This window comes from Apteryx rowi, unplaced genomic scaffold (genome assembly GCF_003343035.1).
Source record: "Apteryx rowi isolate R43461 unplaced genomic scaffold, aptRow1 scaffold_95, whole genome shotgun sequence".
Classification (NCBI taxonomy): Eukaryota; Metazoa; Chordata; class Aves; order Apterygiformes; family Apterygidae; genus Apteryx; species Apteryx rowi.
The window spans coordinates 1,576,249-1,596,996 of NW_020451260.1; the positions used below are offsets into that span (position 1 = coordinate 1,576,249).

Below are 20,748 nucleotides of genomic sequence, written 5' to 3' on the forward strand. Positions count from 1 at the left end.
AAAAAAAAACCCCACCTCCCTCTTCTTTTGTTTACACCATCTCCCTTTTAGCTCTTGGGCACGTAACCACGCAGCGCCGGGTCTCGCCGGAGACCGGCAGCAGGCAGCGCGTGGTGACCGCCAGCCCCGTTTCGGGGAAATGTGCCACCTAGCAGCTCAGCTGAGGATGGCAGAGGAGCCTCCGGCCGCCCAGCCTCCTCTGCAGAGACAAGGCACATCTGCGATTTCTGTGAGTACCATTTGCAGCAGGGTAAAGGTGCTGTCCCTTGGGCAGCTAACGCGCTAGTCGACACCGAAGGTGTCCCCAAATCAGGGGAGGCGTCAACCAACAGTCTGCACCAGGTATCTCCAGGTTGCTCCCACCGATGGCGTCTTCTCCAGCAGGTTTTAGACCAACAGCACAAACCTCCTCCTGGAGAAACGCCGTTTATCCGCAGTCATCCCGGYGCCCTCCGGGAGCGGGGCACCGCCGACGGGTCCCCGGGAGCTGCTGCTCCCACCGGCCCCGCGGCTTCCCGAGCGCCTGCACACCCACGTGCCGCCCTCCCCGTCCCAAGGGAAACGGCTTTGCCCCTTACCTCRGCAATAACTGCTGATGACATCAGCTACTCATTAAAAAATGAAGACTCAACTTTGGGTTTCAAGAGCTCAAGTGGGAGAAGATAGATATCTTAACAAATCGCTTTGTCAGCAGAGCTTTACCTGGACCGCTTCCAGCCGTGAAAAAGGAGCATTAAGCACAAAAGAGATCTTTTTTTTTTTTTTTTTTAAACTTAAACACATTTTGGTTGCCTATTGCCAACTCCTGAGCTATGCCTAAGAACATCATGAGAAAGTATGAACTCTGTTTATAGCTAAGCAAAACATTTTAACCCTGGCTTATTTTCAGGAATCATCACGAGAGTCTGAATCCTGCGGGCTTGCAGCACCGAACCCAGCCAGGCTGCCTCGCCTCGCAGCTCGAGTTTTAAGAGATCGCCGGCGAACAACAGCTGCACGATTAAAAATAAAAAGCGACAGAATTCCCCAATCGATAGTTGGGCCGTGTCCCCCCCCCCTCCCTCCGCCTGCTCCCCCCGGCGTGGGGCAGCGACGCTCTGGGGCTGTGTTTGCTCAGGTTACGGGGCTGCACCAGATGCTGCTGCTGCTGTTGCTGCTGGGCACGTTAAGCAAGGCAAAACTTGCAAGGAACAACTCGGGGCTGTGGTTAAAACCGGCTGTAAGAGCAGGCTTGTGACCAAAACCAAACCCACCTGCCCCAAACGCAAAGCTCAACCCTCTTCTTTTCTTTTTTTTTTTTTTTTTGTGGGAAAAGGCTGCTGTGTTAGTCACTGGGTCAGCGTACAAAACCCAGAAGCGAAAGCAACTCGATTCTTCCCCGTCCGAGCTGCACTGCAAGACAGCGAAAAAAATGCAAGCTTCATTTTTTTAAAAAAGTGAAAGCTTCAGTATTAAACATTTTAAAAACAGAGGCTTTCTGAATCCAACCAGCTGGTAGATGGACAAACCGATTAAATCTAACTGCATGGCAGCAAGTGCTTAACCTTCTGCTAACAAGAGTTAAAATTCCTGGCTGTTTAGTCACCCATCAGAAGTGCTCCTGAGCATGGAAAAATAAATTCACTATGGCAAATTTAGGAGAACTGAAGTCTCAAGCCCACGTCTGTCTTGGGCAGCTCCGAAGCAACTGCAGTGCTACTCGCTTTACTAAATAAAACTTGTGGGGAAGGTTGGGTTTTAGGATGGTTTAGGTGCATCTAGTGAGAATGAGGTTACACCTAACTCCTGCCTGAGGGTGCAAGTCTGAGGCCTCTTGCTGCAACACTAGAAATGCTCCAATACCCGAGTGCAGTGGTTTTAAACACTCTGATCTCTTCCTGAGATTTGTTATTCAAAAAAACAAAGACCAAAAAACCCCCCCAAACCCTCCTTTCTCCCCTCAGTACCCCCAGAAGCTGAATGCAAAGTCTGGGTCTGAGGACAAGCTCCAAGATCTCGTGTTTGACAGCAACAGGCCAGACGTGCAGGCTGGACCAGCTCCGTACGCACCAAGGACCCGTGGCAGAGTCCGTGCTTCGGAGGGGTAAAGCATCCCCAAGGAATATTCGTGGGGTGAGTGAGGCCGCAGGGGCCCCGCATCGCTCCCCCCGGAATGCTCCTCTCCCCGGCCGCCCCGCAGCAGACAGCCCCAGGCAGCAGTGCCTGCAGGAGTCGTAAATATGCATTTTTTAAAGCCAGATGGCCTCAAAATGCCTTTTTATATTAACTTCTGTCGCTCTTGCTCCCCCTGGCACAGAGCTGACCACCAGTTCAGGTGCTGCGAACCTCCTCCCTTCCCAAAGGGGGGCCGCACCGTCTCCGAAGTCCTCCCTGTAAGGAACAGGGAAGAGGATCGCTTCAGCGGGGTACAAGAACACACACGCGGGAAAGACTAAAACAGGCAGGTGCAGCCCCAAAGCAGCCACGAAGTCGCCGAGCCAGGGAGATGATTGCAACAGGGCTGCTCCCCAAGGCAAAACCGAGTTGGAAGAGGCACGCGCAAAACCAAACACTACAGCAGCCTGCACCGAGCACCCACTATAAATTTCCATTAGACTGGTCAAAAAATGGGGGGGCAGAAAACCAAAGGCTGCTTGAAGTGACAACCATGAAGACAGCAAAACATTCAAGTTAATGGAAACAAGTCTTTATTAAGTAACTTTTAATATCAGAAAAATAAAACTCTTATAATTCTCTTTACAGCAAATATATAATATCAGTGCTTTGGCCATCATAAGTTAAAGGCCCTTTATCATAAAATATATGGTTTTTAAACTTTACTCAAATTGAATTTATAATCCCTATGACCTCCCTACATATACATAACAAAAAGTGTAGTAAAATTAGCAAATACTAAACTATATTGATAGTTTATCATTCTTAGTTTGTGGTTTATAGAAATGGTACACGCACCTAATGTCTGTCGATTCCTTGGCTTATTAGTTGCAGTGTACAATGCAATAAAATACAAAATACATGCTTGGTGAACATTTGTTCATATCTACAAGACTGCAGCTAAAGATTAGGTTCCAATACTGACATGTAACTATTCTACAAGCAATTAGCATTAAAGTTATGCATTACATAATATGCCATCAAGGCAACTCTTATACTGAAAATCATAAAATAAAAACCGTTATTTGTAAACTTTTATACGAAATGTAACTCTTCAAGTGGAAATAAAAAATAAAATTTCTGTATATTTACTAGTTCAATACACATATAATTTCATTTTGTTATACTGAGAAAAAAGCTCTGTCTTGTCTTGGGAAAATAATGCTTCAAAAAAAATAGAAAAATCCACTAGAACTCCCACTTTGTGTCTTTTGTTTTTCTGTTGTTTTAATATATGCCAGCACAGATTCGGGAACGTACTGAGGATGAAAAAGCTAGAAACATCCACAGGTTGAAATGCAAGCAGCGCATTCAAAAGACATTTTTCCTTACGATTGGAAAGACAGTTCTGAAATGAAGCAAACTGATTGCAGGGCCACTGTCACAGCTGCTATCATGAATTATACAAGGGCACGCACGCATCTCCCCTTTTTCCTTTTCATTACTAAAAATAAAATATATATTTATATATGTGCAAGACAAATATGGATTGAACATAAAAATGCTTCACATTTTGAACTATATATTCTCTAAAATGTAATTTAAGAACAGCTTGATCGGACTAATGAACGGAATGTCAGCATCCTCACTATTAGTCGAAGTATGTGCATCCCAAAGCCCTTACTGAAATGGGATTAAGCCAGCCAGACTTTTCCACATTACATTAAGAAAAGCAGTGGGTAGGAATTCACAAYTGAGACCAATACGTTCCTGATCCTCTGAACATACTACCGTTAACATGTCGGGTGAAACGGAGGTCCACCAGGCGTCTTCTCTCCCCCCCTCACCTTAACAGTAATTTATCTGAACCTGCCAATAACTTTATCCATTTCAATGAATCAAATTATGCTAAAAAAAAAAAAGTATTTGCAATGCTGAAGAATTAGGCATAAGTTGTTGCATAAAGAAAAAAAAAATTCCCCAAACCTGTTTTTCAAAACTGGCAGTGTAAAGAAGGCAGCATTGGAAGTGTTGTTTGATATATCGATAATGCCACAAACCCGCCACAGCAGACTAATACTTCTGCGCTCTGGCTACGAGGTTCATTGCTGCCAGCGCACGGAAGTAAAACGCTTAATACAGATCATTTAGAAAGCCTGTAAAATTTGTTTTTCGGTTTTATAATTGATCAAGATTTCCCCTCGCTGTGCCATAACATTATTCCAGATGTATCTCTGCTAAACATGCCATCCGTTTGAACTGAACCGGACAGAGACCACCTAGGTTTAGTGTTACCATAGCAGCCTTTTAGAAAGTATAAATTTATTAACAACTTTAGCCTAATCCCAAGAAAGCCCAACAGTCAGAATTCATTAGGAAGTTTACTAGAGGGTACCATTACACCCATGCCTTTAAGAGTTTTAAAAGTCCATATATAATAATATCTATATATATTTAAGAGTGAATTTGGATTGCCTGAGTAACAGCTGTCTGGCAAACGGGACACGATGGCGTTTCCTTTTCACAGATTTTGTTGGCACATTCCAKGCAGAAGAGATTGTGGCCACAGGGGACTAGGGCCGCAATGACTTCGTTCTCGAAGCATATCACGCAGTCGTGCTTCCGCCGCGACTCGGGGGGCGAACTGGAGGTGGAGCCACCGTTGGAAGAGGAATAGCTGTTGGTACCATTAGAAAAAGCAGGGATGTATATTGGAAGGCCAGCTTGGTTGCCTGTGCTAGGTGGGTCACTTCTTACTCTCCTAGCGAGAGGATGTTCCAGACYTTCCGGAAACGTCGGTGACAGACGAGGAGTAGATGGCTGACTCCCTCTTCGCTGAGGCTTGACATTACCAGTAGGGTCGCCACCAAAGCCAGAGAGTGGGTTTACAGGTTCGAAAGGGGTCCAAATGGTTTGGGAAGGTGTTGGTAAGGAGTCATATGCAGGAGAGTCGACTGCCAGATCTTCTGTGCCCACTGAAGGCAGCGTTTCTCCAAACCAAAAGTTGCCTGTGCTGAATGGACTTGTTGGGCTGAAGTCAGCCAATCTATTGCTTCCAAAATAGGAATCCGTGGAGCCACTTCCCAAGGAGCTGGAGCTATCATTTCTATAATTAGAAATCATTCTGGTGCGGCTAGGAGGGACTGGATTAGAAGTAAGCCAAGCAGATCCAAGAGTGCCTCCTTCAAAGCTCACATCTGTACCATTGTAATGGAAATCGTTTTCTTCGTTCAGCTCAATGTAGTTTCCAGTACGCATGGCTATATGCATCTCAATTTCCTCTCGGGCGCGATCGACGTTTTCGGGCATTCCTGTAACTTCAAAGACGGGCTCCTTGTCTCTGCTGGGAGTGACTATGTARGTGTGTGTCTGCTGCTGAATTCTTTTGATTGTAGCTCCTTTAGGTCCAACCACTAGCCCAACTACACGGTAAGGCACCCTGACTTGGACTGTCGTCTGACCCGGTAGGTTGGGAGTACACGGCAAMCCTCCCAGGGCAGGACCGTTTTTGTTGCGCGATGCTCTGATCATGGAGAAGTGTTCAGCAGCTGAGAGAATTTCCCTTTTGGCCATGGCTACATCCTCTTTTCGTCCAGTGACAACAAAGATGGGTTCTTCTCCACGAACGGGGGTCTTAATATACGTATTTGTCTTGGCCCTTAGTGCTTTTATTTTGCAACCTGTTTAAAGGAAACACATGCAAGTTTAGCAACAAGTCTAAGTTTAGAAAGCCACAAGAAAGCAATCTATTTTAAGCTGAGAGTTTCAAGAAACTGCAGGGTGAAACCAGAGGCAGCTGTTTTTATGTCTGCAAGCCACACTAGTGAAAGCGGTAACAACTTTTACTTATTATTTCCAAACAGATCTCTGGCACTTAAAGCCACAAACTGTTTCAGCAATATTTGCTGGGCCATTTTTGTCCATCCTCTCCATTGTTCCTATTAGACGGTGAATCAACGTGCGTTGCTTTTCCTCCTTGACATCAGATATATTCATGGTTATCCTAGGGACAGTGGTGGATTTATATATATATTTTTTCATTTGTTGGGTATCCTTCAGTTATTTCTAAGATTAAGCTAAAAGCCTCCATTTCCATTCAAAATGCTTCCAAAAGGAGTAAAGGCTTACAAATACATACGCATGTACTTAAATCTGCTGACACCCCAACCTTTTACTGAAAAGTGTTCAGTAAAAACAAATCAAATATTCACAAGTGAGGGAAGGGTCTGTATCACAACTGCATAGGATGGAGATGGAAGCGATTTACTGAGAATTCTGCATTTGCTTCCTCTTACCGGTAAGTGTTATTGCAACCTTACTCTTCCCTGTGGGATGAAATAGCCACTCCTTGAACTGTCAAGTACGAGTTAGAGCAGTTTTTGTTACACGCGGCAAGAGCCCCATGTAATACTATGTGCCTACGAGGAATTTTTCTTGTTAGTTATGTAAATACAGCCTGAAAGATGAGCAGTTAATGAAACCTTTGTCTTTGGTTTTGGGAGCTGAATTACAAGGTTTGCTAGGACACAGTGACAGCTGGCTCTTTCCTACGACGCTTACAGCGTTTTGGCACGGCACGTACATAAGCACCTTTACCCATTCTAGGACTGAAAAAGCAGGTAGCACAGAATTAAAAAGCACGTCCATGACACGCAGGACTGTCCGCTGGATTCAGTTCTAACTCAGYTCAGCCTATATTCAGGTGAATTGAAAAGCAAGTCTCACCAGCTACCACTTCAAAGGGAACCTCATCGTGAAAGGACCATAAGCAACGTTTACAGACCAAGCGTTTTAAGTATCGCTTCACACGCGGACTGAAACGTGTCCCCATTTTCCTGATTCACTTTGAGCATCTCCTGGCGCTCCGTGGGTATGCCAAATGATCTCTCAAATTGGCCTTTTTTCGATCCCTTCTACCTAGGGACGTCATTTCTACAATTCAAAGGCCACTCAAGTGCGCTCTGTTCAGGACAATCTGCTAATAAAAACAGCAAATACGTGGATGCTGCTGGGAATACAGGGAAGGGAAAAGTCTCTTCTCCCCGGGCGCCGGCATGCATGCACGCAGCACGGCCAAAGGCTGAATCTAACAGCTTTTTGCTTCCAGGACAGAGCTGGGGAGGAAGTCCACCATCTTTAGCAGGGGCTCCACCAGCCGGGAGGGCTGCAGGATAGCAGGGGCCCTACCTCCACCAGAAAGCAGGCAGCGAAGTACGGCAGGGGTGCAGGGGAGGGAAGAGGTTAGGCACAACCGGATTCCAGCAGAAGAGAGCTAATGGGCGCTCAAGAGTCAAGCCGTGGAGGATTAAAGCATCTGCAGGGAAGAGCAGAACCAGAAGCCTCAACCCTTCGCAAAAGCCCACCCAGCAGGGTGTTAACACGCTCCCAGGTTAGAGGAAAAGACAGAACTCTGACTTTAGATGCCTTACGAAAGCAGCAAAGAATCGATCTTTCGAAGCCATTACATTTCTCTGCATTTAATGAAGATGACAGCCCATAATTTAGGCAATTTGCCTTTACTCCCCCCGTCTCTGTGTTTGCATGGCGACTGCCCACTGCAAGCAAACGCCCCAGCCCACTTTGTTTCCGATGCCTTTGCAGTTACTCAGAAAAGAGGCAGCCGTGCGGAGCCTGCCTGCCGGCACGAACAGGACCACAGCGATCCCCAGTGTGGTGCTGCTGAAGCTCTCGCCATAAACCCTTCTTCACCGGAGCACCTAAAACCAAAGTCAGTTGGCTGATGTGCAATTATTCTTCAATTTACACAAATTACTTTTGTTTCCTCCTGTATTCTTGATTTCATAGACTGCAGAACAAGCATTAAAAAAAAAAAAAAAAAACTAGGAGCACCTACCGTGTGTACTTCTTTAAGTTCTTTATTATAAATCATGCTTCAGAGCCTGTCTAATTCTAGCTTCCAAAGTGCCTTGCCAAACTTCATAGTTTACATCTTAGACTAGGTTTTCCTGATGATTTAGAACCTRAAATTCAGCTAAAAGCTTGCGCCTTCAGCTTCGTTTCTCATTTCAGCTGAAAACTCCCAGAGATTGCTTTTTAACAGCTACCTTTCCAAACAATTCAGATTTAAAGAAAAGCCTTCTCACCCTTCTTTCTCAGGCTGCAGAACAGCACATTGACCAAGATGGGCAGAGCTTTTCTTTTAAGGTATGAGTCACAAACCTAGAAAGCGCAGGCCAAAAGCTGCCTCAATTCCCAGTAGCGCTAGAACAATACTTTTAAACATCTCAAAACTGGCTTCAAAAGAAAGCTGACTCCACAGACTGTCAAGGTCAACTCTCAAAACTTTATCTGAAAAGTTAGAAAGAACTGAAGGAAATTGCCACATATGAAACCTGAGATTTCTGAATGAGTCGGTCAACACCAGCTCAGTGTTGTTTGCAGGGAGCAAAAAAAAACCCACAGCAGACTACTGTAGAGACAGTCACATCAAAACACAAGGTCAATAACCCCACGAGAGAGTTCCATTAGGATGATCTTGCTATTTGCTTTTACTCAGCCTCCGTTTCCCATCCGCTTTTATTAGTCACTCCCGAGGTGGTGATACAAAGCACTGCTGATTCCATCCCCTCGCTTACTTTACCCCATCCAGACATGCTGCTTCCAAGCCGACACAAAATCAGCCAGATATGAAGTCATGTGGCCACCATATGAATCAAGAAGTTTCTCAATCTCCTGAGCTCGGATGCAGAAACTCAAAAAGGACGAGAGGAAAAAAAACAAAAAAAAGATACAACACCCCATACTTCTGCAATAAATCAGATTATTGTATCTGAGATTTTGAAATGCAGAAAGATAGAAAAACTTGAAGGGGGGGGGGAATTAGGCTGAATCTTTGCTCTAATCAAATCTTATATAGTTATTATTATTATTAGGACAACCAAAACCTTCCTAATTAAGCAYTTGGGTGGCTTTACTGAATTCAGATGGAACGTCTCATGTTATTAAAGCAATAGCAAAACTGCTGGGTTTTTTTTGGTTTTCTTTTTTTTTGAAGTCAGACGGCTGTAACAGCAAGATCTCCACAAAGACCCCAAAGTAGACCACTTTACACTGCTTCCACTTGATACAGATTATTTCGGCAGTACAAGCATTCATCACAAGCACCCAGTCGTAAGCGTATGCTGGCACAGTTAAAGCAGAAGAAACTTAAAAGTTTAGACAAAGCTTTAGCACTTGTCCGCTTAAGCAGCACATGAAGAAGGGAGTCAAGACTAGAGCCCCGAAGGTGGTACTCTGTTGATGGGCATCGTTCTTGTCGTGCCTCCTCCCCGCTTTTCCCTGAAGAGGATTATTTGACCAAACGTTTTAAACGCACTGCGAACGCTATACTCCCCAAGAAACCTCAGAGCAGCTCCAGAGGAGGCTATCGTTTACCTCGCCTGCTATCATTAAGACTATCTAGAAGCAAAGGCTAACTTTATCGCAAGTGTCCTTCAGAGCTGTCATTTTAGAGGCAACAGGTCTAGATGCAAAAGACAGGGACATGTAGTTAGTGATTTTGCTGAGCTTTTACTCCACAGAGTGGAGTAGTTTCAACCACGATGCCCCAATTTAAAATTATCRAGTACTTTCTTAATAAAAAGACTGGTATGAAGTGATCGGGATTGCTTCAAGTGAAAGAGGAGCAGCAGCCACAGCGCACACGCAGTGCTCGCTAGTTATGCAACAACAGCTCAGACTTCGCTTCAACTTTTACCTTTCAACATCATAAACAGGATGAGATACGTTAAACCAAGCGTCAGGCGATTCACGCCGCTGGGGAAACTCCCCAAACGAGCCGATGCAGAGCTAAGCGGCCACGAAACGCGGCAGCAGCCATGGGAAGGCTGCGTGCGCCTGCCTCACCCGATCCAAGAGCCACCTGGAAGAGCAGCAAGTCCTGCATCCCACAAACTCCTCCTGCGTGCGGCCGCAGCAGTGTGACCCCCGTCCTGCTTGGCGAAGGTGCGAGGATTGATTTGTAGAYGCAGATCCCAGTTCATCTAAAGGGAAGTCTGGAACTCGCTGTGGGCAGAACTTCAGTGAAAAGAACAGTCTCTGTGAACCATGAAGAAGTCCAAGGAAGAGACCACTTTGTGCCGTTTCCCTGCTACTGACAGGGTACCTAGCTAAGCGGGTCAAAATTACAAACCTCTTGGATTTCTTTAGATGCACGAAGCCTGTGGGAAGATGCCAGGCTGCTGAGGCTGTAAGAGCAAGCGGGGAGAAGTCACATTAGCGCTAATTCGTCTCTCGCGCAGGCGGCAGGGCCGGCGGGCAGCCCGGCTGGAATTTGGCATCCTTCGCCTTGGCCCCAGAGCAAACACGGGCAAAGTACTGATCCCGAAGAGATTGGCCTCGGCAGCCTGGTTCCGCTAACGAGAAAGCCGTAGTTCACAGGAATATATTTTTCAGCAGCTTCCCCCGTTATCTGATGCGAGGCAATACCGTATTACTGCCCCCACTCTGAACACAGGCGTGAGCGCTCTGACCACTGATTTTGTAACACATTGACACCGAGCAACGAGGTTGTGACAATAATTAGGGACGTCACCTCGGAATGATTAACTGCTAGAAGAGGCACGGATAATCCTTCGCCTAGGAGGGAAGGGCAGGGAACCGGCCCCTTGCAGAACCGCCGCCGAAGGTGCAGAATCGCAGCGAGCGCCAAGGAGACGAGGCAGGGAAGTGTTTTCTATGAACCCGCAACTTTGCTGCRGGGAAACAGCTTTGCAGGTGGAGTCTGCTCAGCTGCCGCAAGCTTTAATTGGGAAATCAGGATTCTCGCTGCCAAGGTAGCAAAGCGCTCGGAGCGGTGGAAGCACGTGGAGGCACTGAAAGGCCCCGTGGCTGTCCCAGGGGTAACAGGGGTCTGCGGAGCACAGCACTGCCCACCTGATTAATAAGCAAAGAAACAGAGAAGACAGCCTATCTGAGTAAGAATGAATGCTCTAAAAAGTTTTCAGAAGAGCTCTTCATGCCCACTGGTGTCTTTTTTTTTTTTAATTAAACATATGGATATGAAACTGCATTTGGATAGAAACTGAAATTCGATTCTAGATTGTTTAATAGTTAAACCTCCTGAAGTGGTCTGGATTTACAAAACATTAAGACCAGCGTATTCTTGGCACTTAGCAGTCAGTTATTAGGGTCATAGGAAACACTATCTGTACTCTGTTCAGGTCACAGACTGAATCTGGTTACTACGGCCTCTAAACCTAAGATCAGCTAATTCATCTCACACCTTGGTTTTATTCATGGATTGGAAGATTTCAAGTCCTGATAATTTTTTTCAACTGGTTGTTAAATGTAGTTGGTTGATCCAAGCAAAACGAAGAAAGTAATTTCTCTACACTTGTAAAAGATGCTGACCTGTCCAAAAACCTAGATTTGTATACTCAAGACAATAATTTCCCACCCATTCAGCATTTTCATTTTAGGAATGAGGGCTGTAAAAACACAGTTTTTACATTTTAAACAATTTTAAGACACTAGAAAGCCTAAACTTGGATACAGATTATCAATTTCAAACACAACTTTGTAGAAGTAAGTTCTCATTTATTTTATCCAGCCTTCTCTACAGCCAGAGGACAAGCTCGCAGAGAGACCTTACCACAAGCAGAATATCCATCCTGAAACCCAGACGAGGTCAACCAGCAACAGTCTTAACAACTTCCCATTAGCATTCTATAGTATAGCTAATAGTCTGATCATTATTTGGGTTAATTAGCCAGTAAGATTGGAGCTCCCATGTGAAAATGAGACATGATTTATGCCAACAAATTGCTAACAAATATGAATACATCAAGAGACGGACACAGCTTGCTGCTGTGRCTTGCTCAAGCTCACAGAGCAGGCACTGACAGATCTGGAAACAGAAAATGACAGTCCCCAAAAAAGAAAAGGACAAGCTATACATGAGAGCATGGATATAGGTAGATTTTGAGCAACAGCTGCTCTGTTCACCTGTTAAGCCAAAGCAATCTAATTCCCTGGTGGTATCTAAGCTAAGATTCCTTGTAGGCGGCCATGAGAAACAGGCAAGTGAAGCTGACAAGGTTGCAAGATTAATGTCTCTAGGCAAAGGCTTTTCCCACAGAGTACTCAAGACCACTGGTATGTGCCCCTATGCTTCAACTGGTAGTATTTTTCAAATGAAATTTCCAATTTATCACCATAGGGATGYTTCATAATGAGAATCCACAAAGCAGAGCTTATTTTCAAAATTACAGTCCAAAACGAGATACTGATACCATTACAATACAAAACCTGGGAGCGAAGTTCTGGCGCTCCGCTTTTGAGTAGAGCTATATTAATGCTTTAGACAAGTGCTTTACATTGTAAGTGCTGTACATGGGTAATACCTGTCTTTCACTTCCAATTGTAACAACAACACAAGCAGCAATGCCACAAGTAGGTAAATCACASAGAGCACGCAGGACAGGAGAAAGGACAATTCAAGTTACAGCCACTCTGACAGGTTACTCCTGAAGAAGAGATGATGATRTACAGGTCTTTCAAGAAAAATAAAAACAAGTGCATTTTATACCAAAGGCATTTCTCCCCACCTCCTGACCCYCTCATTAACTCACCACTGCAATCAAAGGCTTTCAGTTACACTGCAGTTACCAAAATCCCTGTGCCTAACTACGGAACATTTCTATAAGACTCATTCTATACATAGCAACCTACACTACTTCCATTATAATTTTGCCATTCTTGCCCATTTCTAAGGGCTGACCACCTTTTTTGCGACGGCTTTGCATTTTTGCACGTATGAATACAGAGATGATGTACGACTTCATTACTTGCAATCATTCAGCTGGGAACTGAAATGCAGAAAGCAAAAGGGSTTTTTAGGCAAGATGCTTTCTGGACAGCAAGCTCTTCAGCACCAGCTTTCGGTTTCTGCACAGCCCCAGCGCAAAGCACCCCAAGTGCTGACTGAAGTAAGAGGCACCATAAATAGAGCCAGGGATTCCTCCCCGGGCTGCACGCGCCAGACGCTGGGAGCCACGCGGGCCTGGGCTTGCCTAGGTACCGGGTAGGGAGACAACCTGGAAATCTCAAGTACGTACCTTAAGCAAAAGCCAAGGCGTCACAGTTAAGCACTCAGCAATGCCAGACCACAGAGAGCAAGTTATCTGGACTTTGTCTGGCCCTGTTGCTGCCGAGCTGACAGATGGAAGAAGGAGGAAGCAGTAAAAGTCACAGATACGTTAGAGAAAGGTCCTCAGGGGAAGCCTGCTTGCTGAAGCTCCTGGGGATTTTTATCTTTTCTGGAAAACAAAACCGCCCTGCTTCAATAAGAGCGTATGCAAACTTTTATTCAAGAGGAGGCTTACATATTTACCCCAATCTGGCTAAGAACAAAGCAGTCTGCCTGCAGACTGTTTCCTTCTGTACGTCAGGTTGGGACAATTTATCCAATTAGCAGTTGCACAGAGAGAGGAATACTCCAATTCCCAAGACAGATGGCAACTCAGTAAACAAGTTACATGTAGCAAAAGAGCCAGAGGGCAGCAACTTGTATTATTAATTACTCGTGCTATGCTAGCACCAGATCTCTAATGCAGCAGCAGCTGCCGAGCAGAAGCAAAAAAGATACAACAGCAGAAGAATGATAGCATGAAAGAGGGAGTATTTCCCACAGATCAAACGGCTATAGGGGAAAAATAAGCTGTCTTCACATAAGAACCTTGATCTAGTGTGATCTAGTGAATGAAGCGGATCGCCGTGAGCGCACAAGGAAGCGGGACACGGAAAGGGACCACCGCYCAACTTGCCTTTCGGATAGCCAATAAAAGGAAGAGCACAACAAATCATGCGAGTCTTCATCTATATCAAATAGCTCAGTTTCAAGGCTGCCAACAGAACTGTGTTTTTAAACACGAAGTTCTACGRTATATTGTCCAAGTGTAAAATGAACTACAAGGCAAAAAAAAAAAAATAGGGATACTGTGTCTTTGTTTGAGCAAACAGCAGAGAACTTTGTGCAGGCGGCAGCGTTACTCACACCGGCGAGGGAAACGGGGTTCTCGGACACAGGCAAGATCTTATGAGCTTAAAGGAATACCTGAACGAGAGAGGAGGAAGACAACACTCTTTAAGAGCACCTGAAATTGGAAACAAAGGCTTCATTTAGAGCTTCCTGGCCTTCCGCTTTAATTAAATAAAAATCCTTTAGCACTTGGCAGTCTGTTTTGGGGGGTTATGGCAAGTTTGCAACCCTATCCCAGAGAAAGGTTTTTTTTTGCTTGCAATGTGGAAATGGCCCTAAGGGGGGGGGGGCAGGGGAGGAGTAGGGAGAGTACTGCATTAAGAACAAATTTAAGACTTTTGAGACATCTAACAGTTTTTTGTTTGTTTAGAAGTATATTTCTCTTAGTACACTGTGGTTTGAATTTCTGGAAAAGAGAAGGTAATGGCGAAGAAGAATATACAGAGAAGCTTACAGGATCTGCTGACTTTACCGACAACTTAAAATCTATCACTGTTTTCCATGACATTAAAACAGGTTAATCTAGCTCAGGCTGGAAGTACATTAATACGGACTTCTTTTGTAAGTTTATGTTGTTAACTTAAAACATACCCTTTTAGTACGCTGCAGCTTTACAGGAAAAGCAGAAGGACCAGAAGAGGAGAAATTAGTATTTCAGGTTGCAAGATTTTTATTATTTTAATTTCAGCTTTACCCAAACATCTTACTTAGGCAGGTCTTCACTTCTGGTACTCGTACTTAAAAACCTACAGCGTTTTTGGCAGACTACACAAAGAGAGAAAAACCTAAATCTCGAGCGTACACYGTGTTTGGTGTGCTTCCCACCCAACAAGCCAAACAAGAGCAGCATTTAGGATTTAGGATCCCAGCTGGAGAACCTGTAACTTTCTGACAAGCTCTGCAGCTTGGGCTGGATCTTTACACAGCTCAAACAACAGATAGCGGCACTGAAGCGTTGTTTCTTACGTAGTACCAGAACCACAGGCCGCTGAAGCTTCAGCAGCGGTTTCAGACTTCAGCAGACCATGGTAGCATGTTCATGTGCTTCAAGTCCTGAAACTCCAGACTCCAGCCTGAGTGTGTCAACTTTAATGTTGAGTAATGATGAAAAACAGCCTTTATAGTGGATTTAAAAAAAAAAAAAAAAAAAAAGCTTAAGTTATCTTTCAGGCTTCAGAATAAGCCATTTAATAACCTACTTGTGGTAGAAGATGAGAAAAAGTGCAACTGCCTTGTCAACTTTCTTTTAAAATAATGTAGCTGAGCACCTTTCTTTTAAATGTGAACTTAATTTGTGATCTTCATTGTACGTGGTGATCAGCTGACCCCGGGACTGAGATATGTAATCGCTTCAGTGATACAAGTTAAACTTACTCTTTGAAGTGAAAATCTTAAGCATCCAGTTTTGCAAAACAGTATCCAGACTACTTAACTAGAGTTACATGCTGACTACYTCTTACAACTCAGCCTTCAATAACCAATCAGCAGCAAATAAATACAGTTATTTAGTAAGATTACTGCAACAGATCTACATATGAAACCAGACATTTAGTTCTTTCTGAAAGAACTATAATTACCCTACCATAGGACACCTATATACTGTACTCAGCTAATGTAAGTACGAGTAAATTTGTTCCAGGATCGTTTTAGATTGTTTCCACTCCCCAAGACTGAGAGCAATTGTTTTTACTTGGCTGTCAGCTATGTCAGATAGTTATCAGCCAGATACTTACCAGATTTTTTTTTTTTTTGTTTCAAATTACAGGACTATTTTAAGTAAGGTAATCTTTTGCTCAGGAGCCCACATTCAAATAGCAAAAAGGGAGTCCAAGATCATTAAATACACATTAAAAAAAGTGGTATTTCAGTTGCGAGGCTGTCTCATGCAAAGAGGATTTGTCATTATCGATTCAAATCAGCAAAACAGGATGATATCATTCCTCCTCCTCTTACTCATGGGGGGGTTTGGAGACTCCTGCCTGGTTTCAACTTCAAGTTCTGCAGTCATCACTCAGTGCGAACTATTCTTACACAAGGAAGAGAAGCGTTAGACTTCAGAGTTAAGTAACTCCAACCTGATCGCTGTCTTGGGGGGGGAAGAAAAACAAAAAACCACACACTACTGACAGCTTTCAGTGATGTAAGCACTTGGAAAATCATGTTGTTCTGACAGTCCTAACGCCAGAACGGGTTAGCAAACATATTCTGACAATCATCATCTGGCTCCACATTTAAGAAACTTACTTAAGACTGGAGATAGTTAATGCACTCAAAGATGCAAGAGATCTCTCTAGGACAAACTTCTGTCCCTTCCAGCACCTTTCAGGTTTTCCATTCACGTTTTTAAAGGCCACCCTTCTTATTGCATTACTGAAAAAAGCTTTTAGTGCTTTAATGTGACATTTTTCTCAGTGTAAAGGGAGAACTGGGGGCACTGAAGATTCCAGTTACACTTGCCAAATCCTTCTCAACTCGTCAAGGCCTGCCAGGCCACGGCAGAATTGCCGCAGAAAATCACCATCAGCACGTTTATCTATAGGAACAAACTCTCAGGTGATCCACAGCAGACTTTTGCAAGTCTTCCATGTGATTTAGAGAGTAAGGCAAAAACTCTTAAGTTCAATCTCCAGAGATCTTTTTAGTTTGGCTACGTGCTAATATAATTTGGGGTATGCTCCCTTATCTCAGCTCTTCTCAGGCTAACAACAAGGTCACCGCACCAGAGATGCGGCTTTCTTGCTACCAATTCTCAAGAGCGCTTTCTCCAACCTTTTCTTTTTTCTTTTTTTTTTTGTTAAATAAAACAAAAACAACTTTTATACCTACTGCTACTGACAGCAAAGAAAGTTCTGATTAGCACGATGATGCCGGCCAGCTTTCTGACGGCTGGATTCAATGGCTCGCTCGGATTCATACAGGAAGTCTGTACAATGCCATGAATGGAATCTAGTTTTCCTGGCTCCCAGTCACATGCCTTAACAAGAATAAAAGGATACAAATATCTTTTCCTTTGTTGTTCACCTTTGAGATCCCTCCACTTCAAAGACTACAAAGAATTACATTATACTACTCCAACCGGTGCCTGTCAGCTTCTTTTTCTGGTGGGGAGGGCAGGGGGAGTGAGTCAAGGTTGAAAACATTTGAGATGGTTTTAAAAAACCATAAGCTTTAGAAATATTAATTTATTTTTTATTTTTTAAGAGAAGAACAAATCTTATCTAAGCCCTTTTCAATATTTTTTTTAAGGTGATGTAAAGGCTTCCGGTAGCAACACATTAAAATATTGTCTCAGTAAAACAGCAGCTTCCAATGCAGCTTTGTGTATGCAGGAAAGCCATAAATTGCAACTTATATTTCAGGCAGTCTACACCCTCCGCAGCTGCGGCACCCCACATTTGAACACAGCTCCCAGCGCACATTTGGTAAGTGCAGCTGCACAGTACTTCCAATTATTCCTGCACTTGTGTATAAGGGCTACCCATGTGGGAATTCGCAATACAGGTACCTAGAGCGGGGGTTGTGGGAGCACCACGTCGCTGTCTGAAGTGCTATGTTTATTTTTAAAACTTGCACGTAACTGAAAAATGCCAAATGCAAAAGCCATAAGGTTTTGCTTGGCTACAGCTCTCTTAAAAATCAGGGGCTCCTTCGGTCTGATAAACAGTTAGTGTCTGGAAATTCTCTTCCCCTATGCTAAAAATTAATTTTGGATAAAGAATACTGTGGAATTCCTATTATCATTATTCTTTCAGTTAGGAGGTTAGTACTTACAATAAACATGCTTTCAGACATAGCAGTGAGGCCTCCAAGAAAGCCCAGGTCAAACTCWGCATTCCTGGTATTTCAGACCTAACGTTTTGGGGGTTGCAGTCAGTGCAAGTTCTTGTTAGACATTGCAAAGCCAGCAACAGAAAGAATATAAATTTAATCTTCGTGGAAAAACCCATCAGAAGCAACCTTTCAATTGCATCATCCTTACATAATTACATATTAAATAAAGTATTGCACAGAGAAGCCAGGCATAAAGTTTAAGCAGAATCAGTTCGAGACAAAGCAACTGGTTACGAGGGACATTAGGAAGAGAAGACGCAGCGTCTCCATCCGTAGAGAAAGCGGAGCGATGGGTGCGGGACGCGGCTCCGGGGAGCCTCGCCGCAGGCAGAGCTGCGCTACGGCCGATGACGCTTTGCTCCGCGAGGGCACGGGCGCACGCAACACCGGTGCGAGCCAGCGGGACCTCCCCGCGCCCGCGTGACGGGCCCACGCGCAGGCACGGCTCTGGGCAATAAAAGGAGATACCTAGCTGCTATTTCTAAGAAACTTGGTGAAGATTCAGCTGCACTAATACAAGTCACATATTTAGCTTCTCTGAGCGCTAAGTTTTTCAAGTGAGAACTTTGAAGGACCTCCTTAAGCAATGCTTTCATGCAAAGATACTTGGTAACAATAAAAAAAAACAAAAAACCAACCAAGACTTCTCTCCACCCCTTCTGCTCATTCCTCTTTATGACTATAGTTCTTTTTATGACCTGACCCTCTCCACAGAGGCTAAATATTTTATCACAAGCTAAGCGGGGGTGACATCAGATAAGAAATAAAAGCAGAAGAAGTGAACGAGCTGCTCAGGAACAACGATCCTATTTTTATGCAAACCCCTTTGTCTTGTTTTTAAGTGACTCAAAGTTCCCAAGAATACACTACAGAGAACAATCCCGAGCTGGTGAAGAATAAACAATATCGTCTAATAGGTCCTCAAAGTCCAATATTCTGCATTTCTCTTTTAGACAATTGTAGCAATACCAGTTTTTCAGTTCTGTTTTCCATTCCCTCCCCCCCATCCCCAATGGGGGGGGGGGGGTAAGCAAGGCCTTTAGTCATTCAAGCATTATTTCTTGGAAAAGATTYTTTTTTGCTTCCGATCACGAACGGCTCGCCTGCTTTCATGGGCACCCTTGCAAGAAAGCTGCCTGACCAGCTTGCAAGGGTTGATGTCCCTTCGCTAACACCAAGTTCTAAAATATTTATATGTTGTTAAATAGTAGCATGACTYTCCGGTACATTTGAACCAACATGTGCCGGTTTCCACAGTTTGAACTTTGGTTTTCCCTTGACACACACAGCACCCTCCCTTGACCCAAACCGCCTAAAGCCTACGGTGAGAAAACACAACCCTACTGAAGCACTGGTGCTTAGCGCGTGCCTCTTCACTAATACATTGGTTTAGACCTATTTTACTGCATGTTCCATACTTAGAAAACCAAAAAACCCCACCTCACAAACTCACACGGAGGCCAGACGCAGCTTAACAGCTCGCTGTCTGATCTGATGAGCAAAYGAGAAACCAAAGCCCCAAACCAACAGAGTTTGGTAAGGCAAAAAGGGAAGAGAGAAGCGACTTACTTGTCTAAATTTACACACCCACACTTGACCCTGTTCAGCACTTTGTTTCACCTATTAGGAGCGCTTTGGAAATTAAGGGAGGCACTTTCCAGTTGACTGGCAGAAAAACGGTGCGGAAAGGCATCCTGCTGCCGCCGGGGTGACACCACGCGTGAGGTCGGCGGCGACCGTGACATCGCAGGTGTGACGATAGCACGAAACCGTCACAGAGACGCGAGGTTTGGAGAGCGAGCGAGCAAGTGCGAGCGTGCGCGAGGCAGGGCGCGAAGGCGAGAGCGGCCTTCGGTCCGGTGCGGGCAGCTCGGCTCGTTCCCTTCCTTGGGCCGCCGGACCCGGCCCGTCGCGAGGGAAAGGTGCGGTGACCGCCCGAGCCGGCGTCCCGCATGGCGGGCTGCTTGCACCTGCTAGAGTCCGGCATTCGGGACACGGTCTAGAGCTCTTAAGAAGAAATAATAATAATAGTAATAATAACGAAATGGATGTTTTAAAGGCCAGAAGGTGAACGCCACCGGAAAGCACAGCTAAGCGCTAGCAGCCGGACCAAAACACACCTTGCGCTTCACAGTGCCCAAACGCCCTGGCGTGATACTCACCCAAAAGCACCGGTCTGACCCAATCCTGCGCTCGCCCCTTCCCCGGCCCCCCCCCACCCCCCGGGGCAGCGCCGGCCTCGCACCGTCCCCTGCACCCTCCGGGGCATGGAAAAAAGGGTGTAAACGGGGCTGTTCCCCCCCAAACCCGGGGATTGGGGGGGGTGGGGGAGGGGGCACCKTCCATTTTGTGTCCCCCCCCCCCCSCCCCCCSCGGGACTCMCCCTGGCGGCCCACGATCTCGGCCACATGCTCGGAGCTGGGCACCGGCACGCACTCGGTGGTGTTGACGCTCTTGCGGCGGAGCAGCGCCGCCTGCTCGCCGGGCAGGCTGCCGGCCCCGCCGCCGCCGCCGCCGCCGCCGTAGGCGTGGGACAGCACCGCCGCCATCATGCCCTGAGGATCGTCCGCCCCGTACAGCGCCCCCGCCGCCGCCGCCGCCGCCGCATCGAAGGGGGGCGAGAGCAGCACCGAGCCCAGGCCGGGCAGCAGCGGCGGCGGCTGCGAGGAGGGCGAGGAGAGCAGCAGCAGCGCCGCCGCCTCCTCCTCCCCCACCTCCTCCTCCTCCTCCTCTTCCTCGCCCGCCAGCTCCTCCTCCAGCTCCAAGTCCCCTTCGTCGCCGGCCGCCGCCTCCTCCTCCTCCTCCTCCGCCCCCCCCGCCCC

General features: G+C 45.7%; 1 protein-coding gene across 11 annotated transcripts; it reads right to left on the reverse strand.

The window, feature by feature from the left end:
- Positions 1–2,670: 2,670 nt before the first annotated feature.
- On the reverse strand, positions 2,671–20,652 carry MEX3C (mex-3 RNA binding family member C). Of its 11 annotated transcripts, none has more exons than XM_026092243.1 (4): positions 10,649–12,422; positions 10,247–10,301; positions 9,977–10,119; positions 2,671–5,774 (listed from the first exon to the last, which is right to left on the reverse strand). In XM_026092243.1, exons 3-4 carry the CDS (start codon positions 10,095–10,097, stop codon positions 4,549–4,551), a joined length of 1,347 nt encoding a protein of 448 aa, XP_025948028.1. In that variant the 5' UTR covers positions 10,098–10,119; positions 10,247–10,301; positions 10,649–12,422; the 3' UTR covers positions 2,671–4,548. The 11 variants fall into 11 exon arrangements, 6 of the variants coding, with proteins under 6 accessions (XP_025948028.1, XP_025948025.1, XP_025948026.1 ...); XM_026092240.1 differs by having other exon boundaries at positions 9,977–10,131; XR_003257944.1 differs by lacking the exons at positions 2,671–5,774; positions 9,977–10,119; positions 10,247–10,301; positions 10,649–12,422 and adding exons at positions 15,233–16,116; positions 16,922–17,069; positions 17,867–17,944; positions 19,496–19,798.
- Positions 20,653–20,748: the final 96 nt, after the last annotated feature.